At 42.3% G+C, this 25,993-nt stretch overlaps 2 protein-coding genes across 9 annotated transcripts in view; both read left to right on the top strand.

Annotated features, from left to right (window-relative positions):
* The window catches only part of Gas2l3 (growth arrest-specific 2 like 3), a 35,878-nt gene extending 23,619 nt beyond the window's left edge, over positions 1–12,259 (top strand). For all 8 annotated transcript variants that reach the window (XM_017595199.3, XM_008765306.4, XM_008765308.4 and 5 more), the window contains 2 exons: positions 4,605–4,712; positions 7,253–12,259. In XM_017595199.3, coding sequence (XP_017450688.1) covers positions 4,605–4,712; positions 7,253–8,527 — 1,383 coding nt within the window. In that variant the 3' untranslated portion in view covers positions 8,528–12,259. The remainder of the gene's footprint in view (positions 1–4,604; positions 4,713–7,252) is intronic.
* Positions 12,260–22,205: 9,946 nt separating this feature from the next.
* Positions 22,206–22,925, top strand: LOC103692829 (60S ribosomal protein L9 pseudogene). The gene has a single exon (XM_039080080.2). It carries the CDS (start codon positions 22,246–22,248, stop codon positions 22,810–22,812), a length of 567 nt encoding a protein of 188 aa, XP_038936008.1. The 5' UTR covers positions 22,206–22,245; the 3' UTR covers positions 22,813–22,925.
* Positions 22,926–25,993: the final 3,068 nt, after the last annotated feature.

Raw genomic sequence — 25,993 nt, 5'->3', positions numbered from 1 at the left:
ACAGGTTAAAGGCCACAAGAAGCAAATGGTTCTTTTTATTTATTTTTTTTTTCTTTATAAATTGGTGGCATTGTAGTCTGGCTTGTAAGTAATCAAGGATTGCTTTCTTGGTGATATATTGTTTTATAGTGCTAGTCCAAGCATGAGGTGATGAGAGGTTGAATTTGGACACAGTGGTAAGCAATGAAGCAAGCGGAACAAGTATAAGCCGAGTTTCAGAAGCAGAATTGACAGGACTTATTCGAGGATCGTGAGGGAGAGACAGATCCAAGGTTAAGTGGATGGTACCCAGGCTGCTAGGGGAACGGAGTAGGCAGAGAGGTTGCAAGGGTAAAGTGATGGTTTAACGTTGTCCCTAACAGACAGTATGCACAATTGTTCTATGGTGGGCTCTGTTGCTCTCATTTTCTCAACAGTACCTGCTTCTGTAGAAATTAACAGAATCGTTCCTTTAGGTTCTAAATCATTTTCAATGACTGTGGTGTAAGTGATGGAGGTGGGCAGAATATCAAATAATATCAAACATTTTCTGTTGACTATAATAACTGAAGGATTTGTGGCACTTTATTTTACATTTGTGGGTACACTGTAGCTGTCTTCAGACACCCCAGAAGAGGGCATCAGGTCCCATTACAGATGGTTGTGAGCCACCATGTGGTTGCTGGGAATTGAACTCAGGACCTCTGGAAGAGCTGTCCGTGCTCTTAACTGCTGATTTATAGCATTTTAAAGAAAAGTTTAGTGTACAAAATTCTTTGACAGTAAGAATAGATCATTAGTAATAAATATTTAGAAATACTTCTTTTCTTGTTTGATATAATTTCTTTGATAAATCATTCAGCCTGGGGCCTGGAGAGCAGTTGGTAGAGGGACCTGCTGCACAAGCCTGAGAGACCGAGCTCAAATCTGCAGCACCCGTGTAAAACTACTGTGGAGGGGTGTGCGTGTGAGTGAGTGAATGTGTGTGTGTGTGTGTGTGTGTGTGTGTGTGTGTGTGTGTGTGTGTCCCTAGTGCTGTGGGGGTGGGAGGCATCAGGCAGAGACACTCAATTTGTTGGAGCTCGCTGGCCCACCAGTCTAGCTCAGAAGAACAAAAAGGAAGAGGGGGGAGGGGGAGGAGGAGGAGGAGGAGAAGGAAAAAGACAAGACATGCTTGATGTAGACTTCTTGCCTCCACACACATGCGTCTACACATGCGTCTACACTTGCATTATACAAAACAACATACAAAACACATATGTCACACTGACACATACATATATATGTATATATCTCCACAAAATAAAACAGAATAAATATTCAGATTACCTTGTAAGACAGATTAAGAGTGTTAGTTGAAAAAGCTTTATTAGATCAAAAGTATTTACCTGTATTATTGACACATTTGATGACTATAAGTATCGGAGTGGGAAGCAGAAATAATATAGTGGATAGAAATTATTTAAACCTTCACCAAGTCTTAAAGAATGGTAATTAACAAAGGAAACTGAAATACTGTTGTTAAATGAAAAGTTTCGATATAATTTGTTACGTGAAGACAGTACACTTGATAGGAAAACACTTTCAGTGGGCAGATGCATGGGGGACTAAGCTCATACAAGAAGAAATACAATGTTGAAATTTAGTATTTAAAGAAATAAGATTAAGACAGCAACAAAATACTTTGTTCTGATAGCAAAAGTTTTAAAAGTTGGAAAAATGAAAGCTACATAAATCGTGGTGAAACTGTACTTAGGAATTGCTATTGTTAATGAAAACTAGTGTATAATTGTGAAAGTAGATATTAAGAGCCGAAAACATACTCTTTTTTCATTTTTATTATCCGGGGTTTATTAAAAAAATAAACAAAAATGTTTATTATACTATTATTTATAATGGGGAAAAATTAAGTAATATAAAAACCCTCCAATAGTCAAAGACTTGGTAAGTTAGGATTCAGTGTTGTCACAGACTGATCAGTTTATGTGACTGCTGTGATGGCTATGTAGCAGGGAGAAAATGCTGATTTTTATGAAAAATATGTGTATTTGGAAAAGAATGGGCATGAGAATGAAAATAAGGCAGTTTCACTGTAGATGGTTTTCTTCAGCTTTTCCTTTTATGGCATAGCTGTTAACTGTGCCATAGCAGATCTAGGGCTGTTACCCACAGCTCACTCATTCATTACCTTGTGTGGACTCTGCTGGTGATGCCTGCGGGTGCTGACAGCTTCAGATTACCAAACGTAAGCTCCGATTCGGTCAGTATGCATGTTCCATGGTCACCTATACATGGACATGATATACAGAGACCCTGCATTAATATTTAACATATAGGACAATTACTATTTGGTTCGTTGTGTTAGTACCTACTGATTATGCCAATTGAATATGAAATTTTATAAACTTACAGTTTTACAGAACCGCAATGGCTAAAAGAAATGCCTCCTGTCAGATTACCTTGCGTAACTAATGTATAGGCATGTTCTAATCGTCATCAGCTTGTTTCACGTGTGTGAATGTGGATGCATAGGCGGAAATGCACCCAGTCTGTGTGCAAAGGGAACGTCACTGAGTGACTTATAAGGACCAATCCCAGTCGCTTATAGGCACATTTTCTTGTTAAGTGAATGCCATATGGAGATATATTCTATTAATATAATTTCCTTATCAGACCCTCCGAATCCATAATTGTTAACTTATTTTTGGTAGCTAATTAAGGCAATCATGAATAGTGCACAGCTAAATTGGGTATATCTGAAGATGATGTTTAAAACATCAGGACTAAGTTCAATTAAATGAATATATTTTGATACACTTAGTATGATAAGTAACTGTGAAAATAGTTATGACCTTTTTGCTGTTGTTGTTTTGTCTTGAGATGGGGGTCTCACTGTGCCACCCTGACTGGCCTGGGACACAGTGTGTAGACAAGGCTGGCCTCAAACAATTGGAACTCTCCAGCCCTTCCTCCTGCGTGCTGGGGTTAAAGATGTGCACCGGCATGCCAAGTGTGACTTTTTTTATTAAAAATATAACTCGAATGGCTCAGTGGTTGAGAGCACTGACTGCTCTTCCAGAGGTCCTGAGTTCAATTCCCAGCAACCACATGGTGGCTCACAACCATCTGTAATGGGATCTGACGCCCTCTTCTGGGGTGTCTGAAGACAGCGACAGTGTACTTGCATACATAAAATAAATAAATCTTTGAAAAAAAAAATATATATATATATATATATATATATATATATATATATAACTCGAGGAGAAAGCCCAATAATTTGTCTTAGAGGCAGATATGTAAATTTTTTTCACTTAACCATATTTCAAGAGGTATCTTCACTTTATCAATTTATTTTATTTTCCTTGTTTAAAATATAGAATTACTGGATTTCTTTCCCTAGCTACTATAATTTTACCATTTTCCGAGGTTCAGGGACCATTAAGGAAAGGAAGGTCCAAAGACTGTGGAGCCAGAGGTCATGGAGGAGTATTGTGAAATAATACTTGTGTGCTCGTAAGCTCACAGTAGTTGGTTGCCTGCACAACCGGATCAAGCCAGTTGGCACGTCAGCAGGAATGGGACCAGGGTCACCAGGCCCCACCCCTACCTCAGAAGCACTTGGCATTTGACAGATGTTGGGGAGGGAGAGTTGGATTTCTAAAGGAGTGTGGCCCCTTGTAGGCTGTCCATGCTGCGGTGGGCGAGCCCTCAGCCACCTGTCTATGGCAGCAGCACTAAGTGTGCTCAGAGGTTATCAGAGAGAAGAAAGGAGAAGGTGTGAAGTCTGGAGCAAGGACATGAAGTGTTGGGCAGGAGTTGAAATGGGGAGTTGGAGGCAGATGTGGTCACAATACGTGGTATGCATGTTTGAACATCTTAATACATCAAGAAAGATCTTTGAGTGGTAGAAGTTTTTTTTTTTCTCCCTTCAATTTCCTCATGCTTCCTGAATGGAAATATTAAAAGTTTTACCCAATCCTGAGCATATAGACATAAGTCTCTGCTTGTTTTAGCAGGAACTCGGAACAAATCTAGGTATTCCCACATTATTAATTTAGCATTGTTTTTTTTTTTTTTTTCTTTTTCCTTTTTCTTTTTTCTTTTTTTCAGAGCTGGGGACCGAACCCAGGGCCTTGCGTTTGCTAGGCAAGCGCTCTACCACTGAGCTAAATCCCCAACCCCTAATTTAGCATTGTTTTAATGGAAAAATGAGAACTCCTACGTAGCCTCTGTCTGACTAGTCTTTGATTCAAGGCAAATGTAATTATTTAGGGCTTCAGACTATTCAAACTTAATGATCGCGTGCTGTCTAAAAGACCAGCAAGTGTTTTGAGTTGACTTGATTGTCTTATCCGTTTACAGCCCATCAGTGTTTATGACACCAAGGCTACTTTCAGCTGGGCTAAGACGGGGAGACCTAACCCTCATCACGACTAGCCAGTGTGGCTTGTCTGGCTGTGTCAGATTTCAAAATTTGTTAGCAAGGAATGGAGAAGAGACAGTTGAACCAGCTTTATATTTTTATCTTTGAGATTCATTTTCCTATCAAACAACATGGCGTTTTAAGTTTTAATAGGAACTTTCTGGTAAGCACTGAGTGTTGATGTTTTTGCTAACCGTAGGTTAAGCACATCGCCGAGGACCCTCCTTGTAGCTGTTCTCATCGATTTTCCATTGAATACTTATCTGAAGGGCGGTACCGGCTGGGGGAGAAGATACTCTTTATAAGGGTAAGTCTGATCTTTACAACCTGTATTCATGCAGATTTGTCTTGGAATCGGGTTTATTATTTCCCCTCCTTCTTTTGATCCCCCTTTACCTTGTAAAAAAAATTAGAATAGAGGGGCTATTAATGGAAGGATTTCACTGTGCAGGAAAGATGTGGTATGCTGGATTCCAGGAATTTTAAGTGAGTTTGAGTAGACGCTTTTAGCATTCAAGTAATTAACTAGAAGACAACTGAGACTGTTTAAACATTGAACAGAATTAAATAACAATAATTGCATGTGCTTCTGGGAATTTACTGAAGTTTTCAGATTTTCTTAAATGGAATAATTTTCCGTCGACTCCTTAAGAAGATATGAACAAAATAGAATGTCCACTAAGGTCAGTATTGGTAGTCAGAAAATAGACAGAAATATTGCCATGTAGGATGAGAATACTTTCAGGAGGAAGCATAGCCTTTGTCTTAGGTCACACACCAAAGTGGTGAGAATACCCGTGTTATAGCCATGTTCTGGTTTACAGCGAGAATACTCATGTTAATGCCATGTTATAGTTTACGGTGAGAATACCCGTGTTAATGCCATGTTATGGTTTATGGTGAGAATACCCATGTTAATTCCATGAGTTTGTGGTGAGAATACCGGTGTTAATGCCATGTTATGGTTTATGGTGAGAATACCCATGCTTATGGTCTTCCCTTATCCCATCTGTAGTCAGTTACTTCCCCTTTTTGTTGATAAGTCATTAAAATCTAACCTGTTTATCATTTTTCTACTTTTGATATAACACAAGAGCTGTTTTCTCTCAATTCAGGAACACAATAGAAAGGTACTTGAACACACATCCCGGCCAGTTCACAAAGAATCCTCACGTTTACTTACACCCTGAATCCAACTCCTAGAGAAGCCCCCAGTTCACTTTCTGTCTTCTGATTAGCCCTCTACGCCGTGCACATGCCTGTGATGTGTTCTGATTATTCTCCTCCATCCTCGTTTATCTCCCCCTCATCCCAACCAACTCAGTTTCGTCTTCCCTACAATCCCTTTCAGTCCTTAGGACTTTTGGGTTTGTCGTGAGACTTAATTGGTTTAGTTAGGACGGTCCACGTAGGTATTGGCTTGAAACTATCCATTGGAGCCTAGAGGGTCATCAGTGGGAATCCAGTTGAAGGCAGTTTCCCCTCTCCCTGAAGCAGTTAATAGCAAACAGAAGCAGAAAATCAGGTTAGTTGGCTGTGAACATTAATTAGCCAAATAACCGGAAGAGAGACTTGAGGATAGTGTTTGTGGAGTCTTCCGGTTTGCTTTCTTAGCAGAAAGTCAGCAGGGAGGGGTAGGGTTCCTTAAGCCCCTCCTCCATCCATGCTTGACTGATGGGCCCAGTCTTACAGGCTCAGTGCAGCCGTCCACAGCCTCTAGGCGCCTCCCCAGAAGATGAAATTTCTCAGCCTTTCTTCCTGTCATCTGACTCTTATATCCTCTCCATACCCTCTTCCAAATTGTTTCCTGAGCCTCAGAGGGAATGCTATATAAACGACATTGGTGCTGAACGCTTCTCCATTACATAGACTCTGCAATCTCTGAGGCCATGGATCTGTGCTCACCCTGGCTTGCTCCGAAGGGCATGCTCTTTGATTAGGGCCAAGAGTATCAGCACGTAACTGTGCCATAAACATGAGGCACACAGACTGGGATTTAGAGCTAGAATTTAAAGCTGAGCTCATATCGATATGAAGATGTACCAGCCGAGAGGACAGGGGCCTGAAATCCAGCATGGCCACATTGGCCGAGCTAGGGTTTGTTTTACCCCTACAAGAGTACCCGTGGAGGGGCAGCCTGGCAGGTTTGACGTTAGTCACAAATTTCTTAATCTCTCAGGGCCATTCTTATCTGCAGGGAAACTTATATAAGTGCTTTGTTTTGTTTTAAAGATTTATTTATTTTATGTATATGAGTACACTGTCGCTGTCTTCAGACACACCAGAAGAGGGCATCAGATCCCATTACAGATGGTTGTGAGCCACCATGTGGTTGCTGGGAATTGAACTCAGGGCCTCTGGAAGAGCGGCCAGTGCTCTTAACTGCTGAGCCATCTTCCAGCCTAATATAAGTGTTTGAAAGATGAAATTGATAGACTAAAACTTTTAAATTTAAAATACAAGTTTTAGTTGTTCTTTCTAATTACATTTTTGGCAACCTTGAGGCTTTTTTCTGTCTCCTTCCCTTCTTTCAACACTCAATCCAGGGAACAACATTGTAATTTCAGTTTTCTGTATTAACTGTGTGACTTTTAGTATTCAAACTATTTATAAACGTTTGCATTACGAAGTGAAGGGCTTTTGTTATTAGTTGTATAATCTAATACTAAACTTACTATTTTAGTATTAAAAAGAGACAGCCAATTTGAAGTGAAGCGCTTGGGCAAGTACTAGGGAGTTTCCCAGGTAACAGCAAATGTAAATCGAGATTATGAACAGATTGAAGCTGTAAACCTCACAATTTCACTTTTTTGACTTTGACTTTTTTATTTTCACTTTTTGGGGCAGATGCTTCATGGAAAACATGTTATGGTCCGCGTTGGCGGAGGCTGGGATACTCTGCAAGGATTTCTGCTGAAATATGACCCCTGTCGAATACTACAGTTTGCTACCCTAGAACAAAAAATTTTAGCATTTCAGAAAGGAGTTTCTAATGAAAGTGTGCCAGATTCGCCTGCCAGAACTCCTCAGCCTCCAGAAATGAACCCTTTGTCAGCAGTTAATATGTTTCAGAAACAAAATTTAAAACCTGGCACACCAGTGAGTGTTCCGAAGGGCAAGGAGAGACAGGTACACCGGCCAGGTGCGTGTCTGCCTGCCTCGTCAGTAAAAGGTAATTTGGCTTCCCTGTCTACCCGTTCTAAACGTCCAGATTCTCCAGCCTCACTTCTGCATCCCAAGGTCACATCTTTGAAGGGCATAGCAAAAAAGGTGAACGCTCCTTCCAACAGTGCATTGTCCTCTCTGACTTCCCTAAATCCAGCGGCTAAACCAAGCACTGCAAAGTGTGCATCAGAGTCGGGGAGAAAATGTGTCACCTTCCCCAAGACTCCTCAGACCAAGGCTGTTCCAGCCCAGAATTCAAGGGATCCATCTAAGTCTAGACTTTTACCAAGTAAACCTCCTGGAAACATTGAACCAAAGCATTTGAAACACAACCATCTTTCTTCCAGGGCTGAGTCATCCACGTGCCCAAAGCTTCCTAAAGGCACTATGCAAGGAAGGCCTAACCTTTCTCCTTTCCAGTCGCCTGCAAAAGTCACAAAACCCAGTTCTAAAACTAGAGCCATAGGTCTCGGGACACAGTCTCAGCCACCTGATAGAACTCTGAAGTCAGGGGCTACCTCAGCACCAAGACATCAGTCTACGCTGAATTTAAATAATCCAGCTTCTGTGTGCTCAGGGTCCTCGGCGAACACTACTCAGAAATTGAAAGGTAAGAGTACAGTTTCAGTTGCCAAAAAACCACCTCAGAGTAAGGGCATCTGCCCGAATCTAGGGCCTAGCTCTTCAAAGTCTCCTGGCCGTACCCCACTGTCCATTGTGACTGTTCCCCAATCTGCTGCCAAGTCAGAAACCGTCTCAAAGTCAGCAAAGACTGCCATGAAGGGCCAGTACTCAGCCAAAGGGCCTCCCAAAAGCAGCAAGGCACCAGCTTCCTCCCAGAACCCACCCTCGTCTGGTAAGGGAGCAGACAGTGGAAATAAAACACCTACTGCCAAGAAAAAGGAAGAGGATGACCATTATTTTGTTATGACTGGAAATAAGAAGCTTAGAAAATAAATATATCTTTATCGTTTCAACAAATCAAGGCTATCAGTGAACAGGGATCCACAGGATCCCCAAAGATCTCCTGTCAGTCTGCCTGTCAGTCAGTCTGTCAGTCAGTCTGTCTGTCTGTCTGGAGAGCTGCAGACATGAGGTCGAGATGGGACAAAGCTGGGTCAGGAAGGGACGGAGTCACGTGCATTTTGTATGCTAATGGACAAATGTGTAAGTTTTGATTTGTTTCGTCTTGTTACTGTCTGCTGTTTGAGGGAAATGTAGAAGTCCGACAACACTACTAGAATTTTAACTACCGGTGGTCTAATTTTGAATAGGTGTTAACTGTCGAGATTATCTGCTAATGGCCACTCTGATGCTCTTAAACACTAGCTACTGCGCTCAGTCACAAAGCCGTGGTCTGCTTGGCGTTGGTGTGTACCTAGAGTTCCAGCTCTGAAGGCTGGGCAGGCGTACATAGTAAAACCTAGCAAGGTTCCGAAATGCGCGGGTAATAGCTACCTAAGGTAATTCGTTGGTCTAGCAGTCCTAAGTACCAATGACCCCTGCTGCTTAGTTTGATATTACTCTAAATTAAATGGAATCCTTTTTATTTAAATCTCTATAACCTTTCCATATCAGAAGGGACTTTTTTTTCTAAATTAAACTGGGCTTTTATTAATATTGGTATCATTTTATAACCAATATTTTTGATAAGAAAAAAAACCTCAACCAAGTAAGTTAACTTATTGAATCATAAGCTGAAATTTAGTAAGAAGTAAATATATATGTATATAATCTAGACACTTTGTATCTTATATTTTCAGATGAAGCCTGTGCAGTGTGATGGGGAAACATTTAATAGCTTTTAGCATATTAAAATATTTTAAATAGACATTTCCTATGTGTACAGATAAAAATTTTTTATTGAAATAATGTGTTTTGATACCAGAATTAGGTTTTAATGATCTTAAAATTAAAAGGGATGGGGGTGTGGATCAGTGGATAAGTCATGTCTAGTGCAGGCGTTGGGGCTGGAGTTTGGGTCCCTATACCTACCTAACAATCTGGATGGTTTGAAGGTCTGCCTGCAGTCCCAGCACTCAGGAAGAGAGAGAATCCCCTGAGACAAGCTGGCCAACTAGAACAGCCGGTGGATGAGACACAGCTTTTCTGGTCTCTCTATGTACAGATCCATACATACATGCCTGCACACATGTGCATGTGCACACACACACATATATGCATGCACAGCACATATATTAACACATATAAAAAATTAAGATGGTATTAAGATAGCCTTAGAGTGATACTGTGCACACATCCCATCAGGTGACTCGTATTTCTTTTGTTAACACACTATCGATTTTAATTAGCTTCTCCAAATTATGTTCACCTTCATTAGTAAAGCCATGTTGTGCTTGGTTTCCCAGTGCCCAGCAGGCAGTGCACGTGGTGCCTCCTGTTCTGTAGGCACAGTCTCTTCAGGAATTCCCAGATGAGGTAATGACAGCATGAACTCTTTCCGCACACAGTGATACTTATGAATGATTTATGTACAGGCCTGTCACCATTAAAGTTTATTAATGTACCCTGAGAACTTTTAAGGGTGTTTTAAGTGACTATGGTATTACCGGGTATCCTAAGTTTTACAGGGGGTGGAGGGACAGGTCTAAGTGATACATGTCTCAAAAAATGTCACTTTAACTCCTCTTTTATAACTCAAATACCCTCCCTTTAAAATCTCCTTGCCTTCCTCTTTCTCTTCCTTTATTTTCTTTGTGATACTGAGGGCCCTGATCTGGGTGTCTCACATTGCCAGGTAAGCAATGACAGAGCTTCCTCTCCAGGCCCTTCAAATACGGTTTCTAACACAAAGTAGTGCGCAGGCACACCATGGCTGAGCGAGTGGGTATCATAGCTGGCTGCTGGCATTCTCTAGACCTACAGCAAGAGAACCTTGTGTGAGAATCCAGTGATCTTCACCCGAGAAGTATGCTTAAAACCAAATTGGAGATCTCCTTGGTAGAGCTTACAACAGAAGCCACCGAACACTTGGAATTTTTTTTTTTTTTTTGAGACATGTCTCTAGTACATAGCTGGAGATGACCTTGAATTTCTGATACCCCTGCCTCCGTTTCCCAGGCACTGGAATTACAAGCATGATTCCTCCGTACCCCTAAAACTTATGATAATTGATGATACCATAGTTACTTAAAACACCCTTAAGACTCCCCAGACTTGCTTCATTCAGTTCTGAGCATCGAGAACGGCAACATTTACATCTTTGAAAGCATCTCTAGTATTCGAGAGATGGCAGGAACATTTCTAGTAATTAGGAATGTCTAACACACCTTTCAGACGGGAAGAAGGGTACCTTTATAGAGGCCGTTCCCTCCTCATCTAGAGAACCGTAAAACTATTTCTAGATCAGTAACTTCTGAGAGTTAAAAGAAAAATATAAATTAGATATGGGCAGACTGAGCCCGTGACTCAGGAGACTGTACCGTTTTAAAAATATTATCTTTTGTGTTGGGAGAATAAAGATACTCCCAGACACCTGGCACACATTCCAGAATTAACCTTAGAGTTATTTATTTAAAATAGAGGCTCTTCTGTCTGCTTCTCAGCAGAATTTCTCCAACTAAAGTCATGTAGGGTGAAGTTCTCTTTCTGTGTACTTTGTCTTCTCTAAACACAGGTTTTATGGAAATAAGTAGTTCAGTTCCATTCGGCTAGAGAGAAGGCTCAGCAATTGAGAACACTCGGTATCTTGCAGAGGACCTGAGTTCTGTTCCCAGCACTCACGAGCATCCAGGACTCTGTCTCAGGGTATCCAATGCTTGCTTCTGGCTTCCGCAGGCACTGGTCATGCATACGTATAGGCAAAACATTCATAACGCAATAAATTAATAAGTAAATCTAAAAGACCTTTCCCTCACAAATTAAAAAGAACAAGTTAAATTCCTTCTAATATATTTTGATATTTTCTAAAGGAGCTGGTGAATCTCCACCACAATTTAAAAAAAATGACATTGTAATTGTAATCTCTTCTCTTTACTAGTACTGTGAGGTTCCATAAGGCCTGTGTTTAATATCTAGTCAGATAATTATTAAACATAAAATGCTGAAGATACCTGGAGGATACAACGTGCGGTTTCTAAAAACAGAATGTTTTCCTTTGTTATACTTCACTAATGAGTGATTAGATGAAGCCAGACGGGGAAGCGAGGTGAGCTTGCTTCTGAAATATCATGGGCTGGGCTTCCCGTGAGGGGTATGAGGAGAGTGCCTTCTGAATGCTTAAGTGTTAGTGACCTTGGCCTGCCATCTCCACAAGGTCTTCCTGTGCAACCGCAGCTTGCCTGGCCTTCTCTAAGGTAGCCCAGGCTGGCCTTGAGCTCATAGCAATCCTCCTGCCTTAGCTCCTGAGTGCTGTGTCTGCAGGTTTCAGTCACCACATCCAGCTTGAACTTGTAGTTCTCAATGGATAAAGGAATGGTTTGGAGAAAATAATTTCTTCTGCAACCTTTTTTTTTTTTTTAATGTCTCTCTAATTAAAAAATCTGTTACTTCCTTAAAAGGAGCTAATAAAGGTGGTGATGTATTCTTACATCCCAGTTTCATGCCGCCTCTATGTCACTTTGGAGTTGTATATATTCTGTTGTTTTTTTAATTGTTATTGTTCTGTGCCAGCAGTATTTGTACACAATTTAACTTATATTTTCTCAAGTATTAAAATGTCAACATAGACCCGTCTCCGTGTGCTTTTTTTTTTCACGTATTCTGACTGTGTTTTGATTATTTGACCCATGTTGGAAATTGCATATATGAAACTCATAAATTAAGAAGAGTTTTAAATCTTATGTTATTTTAAGTGTTTTTTATTGTGTTGTCCCTAGATGTTATTTCAGAAAGGGCAGACCTGTGACTAATTATCTTGGAGATAGAGAAGTGATCAGTTATTAAAGTCAAATCCTATAGGACACACCAACACTGTATTTACAGAAAGTCACAGATAATAGAATTTCAAACTTCTCCCATAATCCTCTTTCAGGGTCATACTCTGATGCACTGTAAGAGCATTTGAAATTCTTCTTTAAATGTTCTCTTATGACCAGAGTGATTATTAAATGCAGTTAATTTAGTATATATTTCCTGTGCTATTCTTTTTCCTATTCTTTTTCTAAGAATAAAATCCCAAATCATAGATGAAAGCTTATGTTTTCCTAACTTCTTATAAATGTAAAAAAAAATAAATATAAGTGTATTTTATGACATTCCGGAAAACGTTAGAAGCACTTAAAACCTTTTTGGGTAAATGGGAAAGCACAGACAAGTTTTTTGTTTTTTGTTTTTTGTTTTGTTTTTTTTTTGGTTCTTTTTTTCGGAGCTGGGGACCGAACCCAGGGCCTTGCGCTTCCTAGGCAAGCGCTCTACCACTGAGCTAAATCCCCAACCCCCAGACAAGTTTTATTAAGTGATTTTGCAGTATCTACACTGTCAATGTAGAAAACCACAGTCTTTAAGAATAATGCACAAATAATGTATTTCTATCTTTCTACACTAGGTAGAACAATTCAAGTGCTGGCTGGAAATATAGACTCCATACATATCAATTAAAATTGCCTTTTATGATTTCCTATCCGTTTTCTTACGTCACTAAGTTATTTCACATCTTACAAAGGCATGAGCGAATAGAAGAAACGGAGGCTGTGTATGACCGTTTGCTTCTAACGAGCAGTGTTAGCGCCGGGCTGCTATGGGAGAGAGAATAAGATGGACGTTACACTCAAGATCCTTGCGTGTACATCATAGAACACTTGGGTAGCACTGGGCTTTCCTAGAAGTCCGTGAGAATGGGCGTTATCTTTACTAGACTGTTAGAACCATCAGGAAGGCAAGAAATATGTCTGTTGTTTACCTCTGTGTTCTCAACGAAGTTTGGCACACAGTAGGCACTTAGTACTTTTTATTCATAGAGAATTTTATTTCGTGTGTCCTGATCATGTTGACCCCAGGTCTTCCCTGGAATTCCTTCCAGAACCATATCCTGACACTCTGTTCATGTCTTTCCGTCCTCCTCTAGAAGAGACCGTGTTGCAGTACATGTCCGGGCCCTCTGCCTTTTACACTCTTCCTGCCTCCTCTTCTGTGATGTTCCCTGAGTCTTCAGTGTAGGGGTTGTGTGGTAGATGTATTCATTCCATGCTCAGTTGATCTCTGCCCTTTGACCATTTGTGGCTTTGTGTAATGGTCCCCATCTACTGCAAAAAGAGGCTTCTGTGATGAGGGATGAGGGCTACACTAATCTCTGGGGGCGAGAATAAGCATCAGAATACAGTTAGAGGTTATACTGGCATAGGAAACTGCAAGGAGTAAGCTCTCCTCTAGATTCCAGATCTGTTCCCCCAGATCCTGTGCCCTAAGTGTGTGATGTCTTCAAGAGGATGTTACCTTCCTTTTCTGGAATGTACCAAGAACAAAGGTAATGGCCTATATGGTTTTGGGAGGTCTCTCAGACTCTCCTGACCTAACAATTCAAAATGGGGGTTTCTGTGCCTTGCATTGGGGGCTTTTATTAGTCTATTGTTTTGGGGGCAGGGGGAGCATTGCCATCCTAGCCTTGTTTAATCTCAGTTAATCTCTCCTCTACCTTCCTCCATTCTTCCCTCTCTTTATATGTATGTAATTTTCCTCCCCTCCCCTCCTCTTCCTCCCACTCAGGTAAGTCTCTCCCATTGTGTCTTCATAACAAAGGTGTTCAACTGTTCCCTATGTGAACATGCTTCATCTTTAAAAATTTACATTATTTCTTATTTGTATGTATATATGTCATGCCCATGGTTGAGTGCATAAGCCACAGTGCAGGTGTGCAGGTCAGAGTCCATTCTCTGAGTTCCAGGGTTCTGTCGCCAATGTACAGCAAGGGTCTAGAACTCACTGTCAGTGAGAAAACTAAGAGAGTTGCTTAGCATATGTAAAACATCCACTGCAGCTGACTAGTCAAAGTTTATTTAAGGGACGTTCTTTTAAATTACATTTATTTTTCTGTAGGTGAGGACCAGAGGATGATTTGCAGGAGTTCTCTCTACCATAAGGGCCATCAGCCTTGGTGACAAGTGCCTTGACCTAGTGAGTCATGTCACTGATTTGTAATTTTTTTTTGTAAAACTATTAATATTCTCCCATTAACTGTTGAATTGCTCCTTATGTTGATGTGAGCTAGAAAACAGTATTTTCGTCTGACTTTTGAAGTTCTGCTTTTCATTTTTTCCGCTTTTTTACCTTCTTAGGAAAATTTCAATATAATTGCTTCTTGTTGTTGCTGTTATTGTTATTTTGAGACAGCATTTTTCTGTGTAGCCCTGGCTGTCGTGGAACTTGCTCTGTAGACGGGGCTGACCTCAAACTCACAGAGATCCACCTGCCTCTGCCTCTCAAGTGCTGGGATTAAAGGCGTGCAACCACCACCACCTGGCGAATAATTGCATTCTAAATTAATAACCCTGTCATCAGTATTGTAGATGTTAAAATTTAGATATTAGTTTATTTTTAAATTTTACTTTAACTATAAATGTTAGCATTCTCTTCTAAGCTCCCCCCCCCCCCAGTTACCTGGCAACAGCCAGGTTTGCCTGACACTCACTATAAAAGGGGGATGCTTGCCCCTCCTCGCTCTCTTATTCTCTCTTGCTCTTCCCCTCTTCCCCCTTTATCCCTTTTCTCCCCATTCTCCTCTCCCCTTCCTTCCTCCCTCCCTCCCCCTCCCCCTCTCTCTTCCCTCTTTCTTGACTAGTCCATACATTAAACCTTTCCACGTGGAACCATGTTGGCCTGGTGTGTTTTGTCCAGACGAGAGCCGAGATTTCCATCCCAACAATAAAGTGCTTTACTGTGTTTATTAAAGCAATAGACTATCACATGAAGTCCCCGGGACACTGATAAAAATGCTCTGTAATCATCACAGGCAAGTGAATAAATTAAATGCACTGCAGGATAATTACATCCGTTAAATTTCCAGATAGTACAGCGGAAGTGGCTGTCAGTGAGAGGTGATACAGGCATCATCTAGAATCCCTCTTATTACACGATGAAATAACCAGCGGTCCTCCTGAGTCAGCAGGTTCCCCATTATCCACTGAAGGGACAGCCTCGAGCTGTGGTGTGCAGAAGCCCGCAGTAGCATTCCGCACGGGTGCCACATAACGTTGGGAATGAATTGTCGACTGTATTGGAGGAAGAGTGGAAGTGACACTTAGCATCCCCAGCTTCGAGATGCAATCTGAACTGGGTAATGATTTCCATTTACCTTGAGCAGCAGCAAGAACAATTACTGAAGTTCAGGAAGCCCCAGGAGTCCTTGTGGGTTTTTCTCTTTCCTTCCTTCCTTTCTTTTCTTCTTTTATTTATTTTTAAATCATCCCTGCTGAGAATGCCACCTTTGAAATCTTGGCATCTCTGAGGCTTAAGGACAGGTTAAAAAAGGAATGTGGTTCTGAAGGTTGAGGCTATCACGGCAGGAGGCGAAGGCCCCATCTAGCTGTCCCTGACTTCACTCCTTTCCTCCACCTTCCCTGACCTGCTTGGGCCAGCACTACCCTTCCTGTGTCAGTGTGAATATCGCTCAAAGGCCTCAAGATCTCTCAGGCTCCGGTGGCCACTCACAGTGTTCTCTTTAAGATTTCACTGTGTTGAATGTAGCCATGGAATTTTCCATCATCCAACCCCCAGAAAAGAGAAAAACAGGACTGGGAGCAGCATCTCATTCATCGCCGCGTCTCCCGAGTTTAAAACAGCATTTATAAATGTTTGTGGAAGGGAGGGAAGGAAATATCACCCTTGGAAAGCAAACTGCATATGTAGAAGGAGCTTCATTTTCTGGACCCACAACATTACTATAATTTTCCAGAGAAAATGCCAAGGTAGCTTTGGGAAAGCATCTATAACCTAACACTTTTTTTTAGAGACCTGAAGACCTGTGGACCAGAAGAGACTGTAGTGTTTCTGCAGGTACTTCAAGTAACAAGAGGCTACTCACGACAACACATTGCTTGACTTAGCCAGTGCCCCCTTACCACCCCTTTCTGTCCTCACACACCAAACATCTGGAAACCGATGAAGGAAGCAGGAACAAAACAACCAATCAAACAGCGTGTATTCTAGTATCTCTCTGTGTTTGAGCCTGAAGAACAAGAGTCAGAATGCTCAGACTTGCTACTCAGAAAACAGAGCCAAATCCCAAAGAAGAGGTTGAATCAGAAATGAACCTGAGCTTTGGGTAAGCCTTTGGTTTAGCAGTCAAGAAACATACCTTGGCTATAAGGATGAGTGGGACAAGCGGAATGTGCTACCAGACAGAACTGGTAAGGTTGAGGTGAGCCCAATTTCCTCAAAACTCAAAATCGAGACCGGTAGGAGTGGGCCCAGTCCCCTGTCTAACTCTACTTGCTCTGGAACGCGTAACCATGACACCCCACTGAGAGGACCTTGGCAATCAGTCTCTTAGCCTAAAAAGGCTGGAGTTCTCCATGCTAATGAGGTATCTAGATAGAACCCCAGTGTTCAGTCAATGAGCTTCCCTTCCTGGGCACTCTTTGCTGCTTAATCCCTGGTTCACCCTGAGTAAGGTATTTACATTCACCATCAAACACAGCGGTTTGAACAAGAACCATCTCTTTATCAAGGATTTCCTCGGGGTTGGGTGCTAAATCTCTTGGTGAAGGCGTTCTCTCCCCCAGCCCCTCAGCACTCTCACTCACTTGGAACCAAACCAGGCTCTGGCCCCATCCCAGCTTCTGCCTTCCCCTTCCTGCCTGTCCTATGGGTGCCCAGAGGGGAATGCAGACCAGGGACCTTGTTCCCAACTCCAGTGGTATGCAGTGGTGCCTGAGTACACAGGAGACTGGCAACCACGACAGTCCTCCCAGACTCCTGTTTCCCACCTAGAAAACTGAGGACCCCCATTAAGACTGCGTTTGCCTTCCCTGAGCCACATGGCGAGGTAGATACTCAGCCTGGCAAGGATGCCTCTCTAACTATATTTGTAGAAACACTAAGGATTGGCCTCTCCTGCCTGCACCAACTCATCCTTAACTGCACCTCGAGACTACCAGGTACACTATAGGGCTGGGTGTGGAGCTGTCATCCTAGCACCTGGGAGACTGAAGCAGGAGGATCAGAAGTTCAAAACCAGCCTTGGCTACACAGTTCAATTCTATCCAGGGCTACATGAGGCACTGCCTAAGAAATATTTTGGTTGTGTGTTTTAAAACAAAAACAGGGACATGAGAAAAGCCTTTTACCTAATGATGGAGTGAAATTTACCAAGTCCACCATGAAAAGAGATTTGCGGTCTCTATCAGTTCCCTGAGCACTAGATGGTTTCTTTCCAGCCACTTTAGTTAGAGAAAGGACGTTCCCTATGACACCTCTGCTGCCTTAGCAGATGACAGAGGAAAGATGTAAAACTAACACTTAGGAGCCATAGAAAACACCTTCTAAGCCAACTTCCTCGGGGTCCTGTAGCCCAAGGGACCCATGGACATCCTAAAAAGACCTGGCATCTTTAGTTCACCTCTTTGAATTTCACAAAATCGATTCACTCCATCTTTTGCTAATAGCAAGTTGTTTTTGTGGACACACACAGGCAAAAGGAGAGCAGGGATCTGGCATCAACCCAAAACCTATCTGGACAGTGAGCCTCACAGAAGCGTGGATATGAGAGTCCTCCAGCTCATCTCCCCGCCTGAGGCTGACTTCCCATATCCTCCCTGGTGCTCTACCATGAGCATTCTTCTCTCAAGCTTCTGCTTTTGAGGCCTTGCACCCTCTCTAACCAACACACAGTGAAAACTACATGATGCTGTTTTCAAGTTCGGTGTCAAGAGCCAAATCTGTTTGCCTTATCGCTGTTGCGCCCTTTGGGGGCAGAGCTTCTAGCAACAGAGCAGTCGCTGCTGCTAGGTCACCAGCCACCCAATGACTTGGCAGCTTTTAAACCTTGACAAATCGGTTTGTGAAGAGATAAGTCACGCGTTCTAGACCCTGACCGTGTCAGAATGAAGGCTAGTTTGGCGCTCACGTTTCTCAGCAGAAGCTGATGCCAGACAGTCTTTCTTGGAAGACTAATCCTCTTAAGAGGGGCAAAGGCCACTATTTGCTTGAATTTGGTTTGTGTTACCTAGAGAGTCCTCTTCGGTTAAGGAAGCATTCATTTCCAACATCGACCTTTTATTCTGACCGGTGTGAACCAAATGCATCCCTTAGACATCTCCTAATCCACAACAGCATTTTTGGTGCCCGGAAACCCTCAAGTCCTTGGATGTTACACAGATTGAGTAAATGAATAAAATGTCCAAGTCAGCAAGGTGGTTTCATCCCGAAATCCTGGAAGACCATTGGCTGAAGAGCCCACACTGGGGTCTTTCAAAGTCCTTTTCTGAGTGGGGAAGAAGCAGTTCCCTTACGTTGTGGGTTTGTTTTGAGATGTCCCCCAAAGACCCACTTTAAAAAATTGGCTTCAAGCCCATGGCCTTATGGGAAATGGTGGACCCTGTAGAAGCTGAGACGTAGCGGGAGGAAGTGTCGTCTTCAGAAGCACTGCTTTGAAGGGGTTACTGGGACTCCACTCTCTTCTTAGGAACCACAAAGCAAAGACAAGCCAAGTGTTATGACCACAACACACCATCTCCATAGAGCCAAAGCCACACGGCCAAGTAACCAGGGACTGAAATCTCAGACGCTGCGATCCCAAGTTGGTTTATCCGAGGCATTTGTTACAGCAATGGAAAACGGACTATACACACTTCTTAGTTACCACCCTACTTTTACGTGATGATAATGTCAAAAAAATCACCATGGGTCACACCAGTTCTTGGGAATTATGTGAACGAAACGACGATTGCGTAACTGTATTGGGGGGTTGGTACCTTGTAGATAGAGTTTGATGTGTCCAAAGTTTATCTGGTACAAGTCAATCATTCTTATCTCTGAAATTCCATCCCAGGATGACTTTCAGTGACTCCTTTAAAATAGTCAAGTCTTTTTTTTTTTTTTTTTTAAACCTGTTCTGAGTCTTCGATTGTTGTCTATTAGATAAAATAGCACAACTGGGTTGGGTAAATTAAGATTGATTTCTATTTAACAGCAGCTCGTTGGATCCTGCTATTTAAAGGTCAAAGTCCTCCAGGTCCAGACAGCTCTCTCCAGCTTGACGAGAGATGGAGGAACTCCCTTTTCTTAGCAGGGCTTCCTCTTTTCTGTCAGACCTGGGGACCTAGACTCCCACATCCTCTATCTGCGGAATGTCAGGTAGCCTCGTGAGAATACAGGTTCCACTTCCTTTCTCCGGATAAGAACACATCCAGCAAGCACCTGGAATTCCTGGAATAGCTTTCCATGCAAATGAGGCATTCTTGGCTCATTTATAGGCATTCATACCCTAAACTGTAGCCTGTGATACATACCCAGCCTAGAAATCCTAACCCCTTCCCCAAAGCTATATAGGCCTTGACTCACCTGAATAACTTGAGCTGCCTCTGAAGCTGATGCCGGTATTTTATTTCCAGTCTACTCACAGGACATCCAAGCTCTGGCCTTAGGTCTGTTCCCTTTGTCCTTGTGGGCCTGTGGAACCCCTGGGGAGAAGGGAGGACTACAGCAGCTCTTGGCAGTTTCTTAGAAACCATGGTCTCCAGTACTGTTTCTTTGTGAATGTTTTCTAGATATTTATTTTCAGCCCACTTTCTTTGAGCCCCAATTCGTTTATTCATAGCCTTTGACCTTCTTTCGTCGTAGCCTAAACATCTCTCGTCAAAGAAACTTAACATCCCCAGGAAAACCATATTATTTACTCCTGACTTCCTTATTTCTGTTAGTATCTCTTTTGAACTCAATTAAGCTCTCAAATTATTTTAGAATGTATGTTACATCCATCTCTCTTTCCATTATGCCCAAATTTTTGGTTTTTCCCTTCTCCTGGAGGAGACTGGCCTTCCAGAAGACCTTCAACTTTCTTTTACCTTTTCCCTATGACTCAGGGCTGCACATTACATGACTCTAGGGGATAGCCTTCACAACCTACTCTAGATAAACATCAACTCATGCAACTGAGCAGTGCTGTAGGCTTACAGCACCCCTCCAAATGGTCTTACAGGGCCATACCTGTTGAAATCTGACTTCAAGTTCAACTTGAATCCTGACATTATAGTGCTCAAATTCTTGGCATCAGGAGAATTATGAGTTTTGGACTAACCTAGGCTACACAGAAAGTCCCAGACTACAAATCATAACACACATATGCGTGCACATACAAGCATGCGCACACAACACACACACACTCTCTCTCTCTCTCTCTCTCTCTCTCTCTCTCTCTCTCTCTCTCTCTCTCCTTGCTTTCTCCATTCCATTAAGAAAGAAGATCACATTGCCTTGGCTCTTTCTTCCAATAGGTCACAGTGAAAGCGGCCCTCCCCGCCTCCAGAATTTCCACATACTAGGTAGCAATTTATCTGTTTCATTACAGTGATTTAAGAATACTAAGATTTGCTTGATAACTGAGAAGTTACTTCTTAGCTAGCACAACAAATTAATAAAAACCCGTGTGTTACAAAAGATATAGAAAGAAAGCAAGTGAAAATGGCTTAAGTTTAACTGTGGCCCATTGTCGGTCCTGACAACAGAGCTGACCTGTCTATCACTTTGAATAGTTTCCTTTCTACTTGACAGAAAAACGGAGGGCGTGAATTTAAGAAGAAGATGCCTTAGCTCACACAAATGAGAGCACAGCCAAGTGCCTCAGGCATTTCTGGATGCCAGGCTCAACTGAGATCCACGGGACTCCTTGGTGCCTTTCTGTTGGAGGACACTGAAACCACAGCAGGCCAGTCCGGCAGGAGCTGGTGCCAAGGAGGAGCTGCGGTCGCTGCCAATGATGCTGCTCAGGGCAACCAGAGGAGGAAAGAGAAATACTCTGGTTTCTCTTCCTTGTCCTTTAATGGCTCACTGGCGCCTCCAATGGCTGACCGTGGAATCTCCACAGCTCGGAGCAGAAGGGGAGAGGGTAGGGGTGGGGGTGGGGGTGGGGGTTGAGAGCTGTGTGAGTCTTCCACCCACCAGCACGAGTAGTTTTTCTGAGTGTCAGTGGATATGTGTCTTCCACAAAGAGGAAACCCAAAGGGCCTGACTGAAGAGTTAGCCTTTGTGTAGAAGTGGAGGAAAAAGGACATTGTGGAAGGAAGAGGTTAAAATTAAGGTAATTTATCTTTAGCTACAAAATATTAGAAGCAGGAAGGAAGTATTTGGGCTCTAAGATATAAAACAATACCATTCTAAAGAAGAAGAACTAAGAATATAAAATAGAACTTCCCTCCACCCTGAGTTTTGTGTTTGCTAACTTGGGTGCAGACTGCGGAAGTGGGAGGGCTCATTCCTATGCCCTGTGAGATCCCATGGTGGCTGTGCTGGTCACCTTGCTGCGGTCAGCACGAGTGGTCTGTTGGGCTTTGCAAATACTTCGCTTACCTTTTGAAGTGGTTGAAGGGTGCCCTGGGTAATGATCTTTGTTTTCAGTTTTTAGTTTTTTTGTTTTTGTTTTTGTTTTACGCCGTGGTATCCATGAAGTACAGAAAATGGTTCTTCACTTTAGTCACCCGTTAAAAATCTCAAGGTCATATGCATGGTCGGCTTTCTAAAGAAATTAAGTGGCACGTTCTCTCTTTGCCCCATCTACTGCGAGAATGAAGACCATTCTCAGCAATCAGACTGTCGACATTCCAGAAAATGTCGACATCACTCTGAAGGGGCGCACAGTCATTGTGAAGGGCCCCAGAGGAACTCTGAGGAGGGACTTCAATCACATCAATGTAGAGCTGAGTCTTCTTGGAAAGAAAAAGAAAAGGCTCCGTGTTGACAAGTGGTGGGGTAACAGGAAGGAACTGGCCACTGTCAGAACCATCTGCAGTCATGTTCAGAACATGATCAAGGGTGTGACACTGGGCTTCCGTTACAAGATGAGGTCTGTGTATGCTCACTTCCCTATCAACGTCGTTATTCAGGAGAATGGGTCTCTGGTTGAAATCCGAAATTTCTTGGGTGAAAAATACATCCGGAGGGTTCGGATGAGGACAGGTGTTGCTTGTTCTGTCTCTCAAGCCCAGAAGGATGAGTTAATCCTTGAAGGAAATGATATTGAACTTGTTTCAAATTCAGCGGCTCTGATTCAGCAAGCCACAACAGTTAAAAACAAGGATATCAGGAAGTTTTTGGATGGCATCTATGTTTCTGAGAAGGGAACTGTCCAGTAGCCTGACGAATGAGACCTCAGTTTCCTAGCTTCAGAAACAAGATCCTGATAACAAGTACAGTTTGGGCTCTGTGGAAACAATAAAAGACTTATATATTGAAAAAAAAAAAGAAATTAAGTGGCTTTGATTTCACTTTCAAATGATATGACAGAATGTGGACAAAAAATGTGAAAATAATAATAATAATAATAACAACAACAACAACAATAATAATACAACTAGGTTGCTGAGCAGGTTGGCTTTCTCATCCTTTAATTTGTGATTAAAGCCCCTTTGAAAATTTAACAGTGGATATTTCAGCTAGGTACATATCTTAGCTAGGCTTTCTATTGCTGTACATGAAACACCTGACCAAAAACCAAGTTGGAAGTAAAGGGTTTATTTGGCTTACACATTCAGATCATAGCTCGTGACGGGAGGAAGTCAGGACAGGAACTGAAACAGGGCAGGAAGCTGGGGGCAGGTGCTGCTTACTGGCTTGCTCCACCAGCCCAGGGACGGTATCAACCTCCACAAGCAGGAGTCTCGCCCATTGATGACTAGTTGAGAAAAATGCCTTAACAGCTGGATCTCATAGACATATTTTCTCAACTGAGGCTCCTTCCTCTCTGATGACTCTAGCTTGTGTCAAGCCAACACACGCGACCAGCCAAAATAGCGCACTAGCTAAATTCTTTTGAGCTATGTAACATCTGACATAAGGAAATATACATATTATATATCAATATATATCAGATGTTAACATATAATAGATATTATATAATAATAGTACGTAATATGTAATATATGGGAACAATGTAGGGGAACTATGCAGTGAGCAAATATCAATCGTTAAGTAGCTGGAAAAACTAGTTCTACCTCTCAATAGCCCAACAGTTATAATTCATTCAACTAGTAGTCACTCATCCATTCATTATACATTAATTAAGGTCTTGATATCTTCCATAAATTAAATTAAGATTTATCGTTGCTCTGTGCTCCAGCTTGCATCATGGCGAATGAAGCAGACAGGGTGACTCCTCATGGAGCTCAGAGTCAAGTGCGGGTTGACTAACAAAGGGTTTGCTCTTCGGCAGTGAAGATGGCCTTTTAGTAGCACAGACTACAGATTAAGTGTGGTTAGGAGATTAGAAAGTGTTCACTGGGAATGAATGGCCATCTCTCTTGAGTGTCCAGGGAATGTTTCTCAGGAGACTAATATAGACAGCCTACAGCTGTTGATTCTCTTCTTCAACCCTATGGAGTCTAGGGTTTGAACTCAGGTTGTTAGGCTGAGCGCCTATGTCTTTACCCACCGAGCAGCCCTACCAGCCGCGCCTGTGGATATCTTAAGTGCACTGTCCTTCAGAGATAACTACAGCTTCATATTCATAAAGCCTACCTGGTCTACTGCATATTCATCTACCGTAGTGTGGAGGTAAGTATATAACACAAAAACGTGAGCTTCCCAAGGGCAAGGGATCTAATCTCTTTCGTTCACTGTCAAATTTATACATTAATAACAGTAGTTAGAAGAGAGTACATACTTGATCAACATTTGCTGAATGAATGAATGAGGAGTGAGTGAATGAATGAATATTGGATATCTATAGACATTTGCACAAGAAAAACGATCAAGAATAGAAAACTTGTTGGGTCATCTATACAGCTGTACTCTATACACCATCCATGTTGGTGGGAGACTTTCCATCGATACAGTTTGTTTTGGGGTCGACCTTGTCATGCTATCTGGCCAGAAGGTGGAGATCCAGTATGCATACATTTCTGAGGACCAGTAACAGGATGACTTTTATTGTGCCACACAGGCCATGAAGAAATGTAACATAGAGAAGAATACTGCTGCCTAATCGAGAAGGGATTGGACAAGAAACATAACTCTGCTTGGCATCATATTGCGGGACAAAACTTTGGTAACGATGGCACAGGTGACCCAGAGCTCCTCATCTGTTTTTCTATGGGGCAATGACATTGCTGGGATTGTTTTGCACTGGAGCCAGCTTTAGGGGAAAAAAATCCTCTCCAAGTGCTGTGTTATTGCATGTTCTGTACACTGGATTACACGCGTGTGCTCCGGTAAACAAAAAACCACTTCTTTCTGCTTAGCTGCATAAGGGAAAAGTCCGCTTTATGTTTACTTTTTAAGACTTTAAAAATAATTTTGGTTGTATTGCACTAAAAGAAATTTCACCCAGACCTTTTTTCTCTCTCCTCTCTACAAGAAAGCCCCTCAACAAAGCCAGAAAGACTAGGGAGGGGTGAGGGAAAAAGAAAATGAACACTTGATCGATCTGACCAGTTAGCTGCTGGTTTAGTCAGTTTTTTCCTGCTGCTGTCATAAAATATCCCTGACACAAGCCGCTCAAGGGAAAGGGGTATTTTGTTTTGGTTCAAAGGTCAAGGTCGCAGTCCGCTGTGGCAGAGAAGTGCAGCAGCAGCTGGAGGCAACTGGCCCCACTGCGTGTACAACCAAGAAGCAGAGCTTGACTGAAGGCTTTTCCTCAGTCTTCTCTCAGGGATCAGTACCATCTACAGTCAAAAGAACGTCCCACTTCAATTGACCTCGTCAAGATAATGCCCCACAGTCAGCACAGTAGCCTGCCTCACAGTCTCACAGGGGATTCTGGGCGTCTTTACGCCTTCAATCAAGACGCCCATCAGAACCGACAAGCATGTACTGAGTCAGTGTACTAAGAAAACCTTGTGGCATGATTTGTGATAGGTCCTGGGCCTTCAAAACCTAAACAGACCTGGGTTGTATCCTCAAGGCATTCACACCCAGTGAAATCGTTATCTTACAGGATCAAAATCGAGTGAATATTTTCATATTCATGTACATAAAAAATTCGGAGGGAGGGCTAGTATGGTGGCTTAGAAGATAAACGTGTTTGGCACCAAGCCTGACGACCTGGGACCCACAAGTCGTTCTCTGATCAAATAAATGCAAACTGCATAAGCAAGTGAATGCATTAGAAAGTAATTAAGATATCAGTGAGGAGTAGAACCAACAGTAATCTTGTTAAACATAAAATAGAAATTACTTATCTCTCAAATTTAAAGAATTTTCAGGATACTAACGTTGAAGGCGGCAGGACAAACATGAACACATTGGAGAGAAGTTTCTCAGCTATCCAGCAAAGGTGACATAAACACAACTGTCCTCACAAACTCTCTCATGCGTCTA

Source organism: Rattus norvegicus, chromosome 7 (assembly GCF_036323735.1).
Source record: "Rattus norvegicus strain BN/NHsdMcwi chromosome 7, GRCr8, whole genome shotgun sequence".
Classification (NCBI taxonomy): Eukaryota; Metazoa; Chordata; class Mammalia; order Rodentia; family Muridae; genus Rattus; species Rattus norvegicus.
This window is presented reverse-complemented; position numbering and strand designations above follow the sequence as displayed.

Coding starts and splice junctions, on each gene's coding strand:
- LOC103692829 (XM_039080080.2), top strand. CDS start 22,246: ATGAAGACCATTCTCAGCAATCAGACTGTCGACATTCCAGAAAATGTC.